General features: G+C 54.4%; 1 protein-coding gene across 1 annotated transcript; it reads right to left on the bottom strand.

Annotated features, from left to right (window-relative positions):
• Nucleotides 1-1,438: 1,438 nt before the first annotated feature.
• On the bottom strand, nt 1,439-3,200 carry Hoxb13 (homeobox B13). Its single transcript, XM_027924809.2, has 2 exons — nt 2,600-3,200; nt 1,439-1,692 (listed from the first exon to the last, which is right to left on the bottom strand). The coding sequence occupies exons 1-2, from the start codon at nt 3,198-3,200 to the stop codon at nt 1,439-1,441; spliced, it is 855 nt and encodes a 284-aa protein (XP_027780610.1).
• Between the last annotated feature and the right edge of the window lie 449 nt (nt 3,201-3,649).

Here is a 3,649-nt window from a genome sequence, read left to right as displayed (position 1 = left end):
ATTTAGGTCCAGAGGGCTCTCCCTACTTTAGGGTCTGTGCACTGTATCCAGGGACCCCCACCAAACCAGAACTCAGGAAGGCCCAGGTTGGCGGTCCCGTCAGCCACTGGGCTCATGTACAAGACATCAGGGAACCATTACAGAGGTGGAAACCAATGTCTCTCTCAAGGTGCTGGCTCTGCAAAAAAAGAAAAAAGTCTACTCCAAGTTTCCAGAATTTTGCACTATGTATCCCAACCTGGAAAACAAGGTTGAGATACATAGTGCAAACTTTGGTGCCACTCTGCCTTCCACCCACCCAGGATTCAAAGTATGTGGACTGAGCTAGTGAAAAGGAAAGGAAGTCTGAGGCCAGTGGGATATTGGCCACCTGGAGTTCCTCCACCCTGAGTCCTGGTCTTTACACCTCTACAGTCAGTAGTTCTTTCACCCACATCTTCCCAGCCTGAGGCTCCTAAGTTCCTCTGGGTGTCTCAGAAAGACAAAGGAGAAAATGGGTGGTTTCCGCTCCTGCTGAGCTATCCCAGCATGCTTGGGACTGGCCTATGGGTAGCATAGATTACTACTCTCTCTTCCATAACTACTGTGTCTGATAAGCGCGCTCTACAATGCCACAAATATCTACTTCATGTGGCTCCTAAATGCCCAATAAACTATGGCCAACTTGGGTCGGAACCACCAAGGACTTTGAGGGCAGACTTGGTGAATTTGGGGGAGGAAGTGAGAAGCTTTGAATTACCCAGGCACTTCCTCAAACTCTGTTTCTCTGGAAGAAGGACAGACTAGAGCAGCCTGTGGCTTCATTTTCATGCAACTGAAAAACTGAAGCGTTAGAAATGGAGCTTCCCGATGGGCACGACCTAGAGAGTAGGTAGGGACATCCTGCCCAGCTGTCATCTTAGGAAAATTCTGGATGAGCATCACTTCCACAGAGGAATCTGCCTTTTTCCCTCTCCCCTGCTTTCCTGATGTCACTGGAATATGGGGGAGGGGTGGAATGAAAATAGAAGTGGGTCTGAGAGGAAGCTGCCCTGCAAAAGGATCGCTTTCCAAGTTTATTCATAATCAGTTCAACTCATGAAAGCAGTTTCTAAAGTGCTCTACAGAGCTCTAGATAGAAAATATGAGACTAATTATCATGGCAACTAGTACTGGTTATCATGATTATCACCACTGTTAGAATGAATGATTATGACTGGGATGGATTCTTTAGGAACCCTGGCAGAGAGAACTGTAACTCTAAACCTCACTCTCCTGGCACATACATACAGGATGCCCAGGCTGCACCTGAGGAATAGTCCAGGAGCCAGTGGCCTGCAAAGAATGTCATCTCTGGGGGCCCCTCACGGAGTCCTTTGCCCAGTCAGGCTCTGGCAAGTCTTCTGGTCTCCTCAGGACACCCCACCTTCCCCTTCCCCCACTCAGCCAGGAAAATCCCTCACGGGGTAGCGCTGGTCTTGACCTTGGCGAGAACCTTCTTTTCCTTGACCCTGCGGTTCTGAAACCAGATGGTAATCTGGCGCTCGGATAGACTGGTGGCTGCTGAGATCTTGCGCCTCTTGTCCTTGGTGATGAACTTGTTAGCCGCATACTCGCGCTCCAGCTCTCGCAATTGCCCCTTGCTATAGGGGATGCGTTTCTTGCGGCCGCGGCGGAAGGCACAGCCTTCGGAAGGGTGCTGCGCGCTGGAGTCTGTGTGTCAGGAAAGGGAGGGAGGAAAAGCACTCTCAGACCCCCACCTAGCGCCAACCTAACCGCAGACCCTGGCCCCGAAAGCTCCGAGGCTACGTCATCTTGCAGGCGCATCCAGATCATCCCACTGGCGCATGTGCGCTCATACTCCCCCAAAGCACGCTGGGGCACTCCCTGGATTATGGCTGGGTCTCTGATCACTTCTCAGCCTCTCCTCCCGCAGGCCACCCTCACCCATCACTGCCCTCCCACCCAGGAGTCTACAAACACACCCACCACACACAATCAGGCCTTTTACCCACGATCACATCCATCCACCCCCACAAGAATTTTCACTCTCCGTCACTTAAAGATTCTACAAGCAAATTCTGTACAGGAGTAAACACGTTTCTACACACACACACACACACACACACACACCTTAGGTGGCAGGAAAAGTAAATTTTCTTTTGGAAATTGAAAACTTGCCCAAGAGAAAGTGAGGGTAATATTCTCTAAAGAATACTCAATGCCTCCTTTTCTCCCCTACAACCCTCACACTCACTGAATTGTTAGTCTTTGTGTAGAATTAGGCTGGGATTGTGTTGGGTAGGAAACCATGGCCCTAACTCACAGCAAAGGATTCCAAGGCTCTCTGACATTGAAGAGCTAGTTCCAGGGCTTCCTGGGGGAAGCGAGGGAGGCTGGCTGACCTCAGGCTTCAGATAACATCCAGCTCAGGTCCCTCACATTGACCCTCTGGAGCCTCCATCCAGGCCCTCCAACAGGACCCTCCTTTAGAATCCTAATAAGCAACGAAGCTCCTCCTCATCAGCCCCAAGTATCCCTCCTCTCCTTCCTCCTCCCAGGCAAGTGCCAGCGTAGCCCACTCTCAAGAGCCAAGGGGACACAGGGTAGTGAAAGTTACCTGCAAATGCCGCCTTCCAAAAGGGACCCGGTGGGTTCTGTTCACCCTGGCAACACATCTGGCTGTTCCAGCCACTGGCCAGGGCCCAAGGCTGATAACTGTCCACAGGCAGCAGGGAGTCATGTCGAGGTTCCCCAGGGGCACCGAGGGTCTGCACCACTGACACATCCAGGTAACTGGCCATAGGCTGGTAGGGTCCCGGATACCCCGGATAGAAGGCAAACTCGGTGGGGCGACTAGGGTACTCCTCTCCAGCTGCAGGAGTCTCCGTGGGGTAGGCAGCCAGAGTGGCCGCCTGGGCACAAGGTTTCAGCGAGCTCCGGGACACCCGGCAGGAGTAGTACCCGCCTCCAAAGTAGCCATAAGGCACTGGCGCTGGGGATGCCCCCTGGGGCACCCCAGGACACGGGTGGCATTGCTTTGGTGGCTCTGCAGAGCCTGGCAGATCCAGAGGGCCATAGTTGACAGCGGGCATTAGTGTAGGAGCCGCTGGATGGCTGGGCAGTGGGGAGTGGGCGACTAGATTCCGACCCCCTCCTGCTCCCAGCAAGCCTTCGATATCCTTGGCCCCGTCCAAGGTGGCATAATTGCCAGGCTCCATGGGGCCGAGGGTCCGCTCATGGGGCGCTGGGGGTGGGGGATGTAGAGGGTACTCAGCTCGCTCTCCCCACCCAGGCCCGGGGAATCCAAAGCGTTTTAAACCGCTCCCAGCTCGAACGGCGCCTGCATTCGCCCTGTCCGGCCGTCTTGACGCAGGAGACGCAGGGGCCCAGGCACGCGCGTTGATTGGCTGCGGCTTGGGGGAGAGAAGCTCATAAAATCTTCCCGGCAGAAATTGCTGAGAGAGAGGGGACGAGGAGCAGAGCCCCACCTCCGTCTACTCCTCTCTCTCCCTGGCTCCCTGTCTCCTGCGCTTTGGCAGGTTTAACGAGAGAACAAAAAGCTCTCCCAATAAAGTGTCCATCTCCTGGGGGGGGGCGGGAAGGGGAGTCGGGGGTGGGGCTGGGAGGCCGCTCCCGGCCTCAAAGGAGAACCCGGGAATGCGCCTAA

This window comes from Marmota flaviventris, chromosome 17 (assembly GCF_047511675.1).
Source record: "Marmota flaviventris isolate mMarFla1 chromosome 17, mMarFla1.hap1, whole genome shotgun sequence".
In the NCBI taxonomy this organism is placed as follows: Eukaryota; Metazoa; Chordata; class Mammalia; order Rodentia; family Sciuridae; genus Marmota; species Marmota flaviventris.
This window is presented reverse-complemented; position numbering and strand designations above follow the sequence as displayed.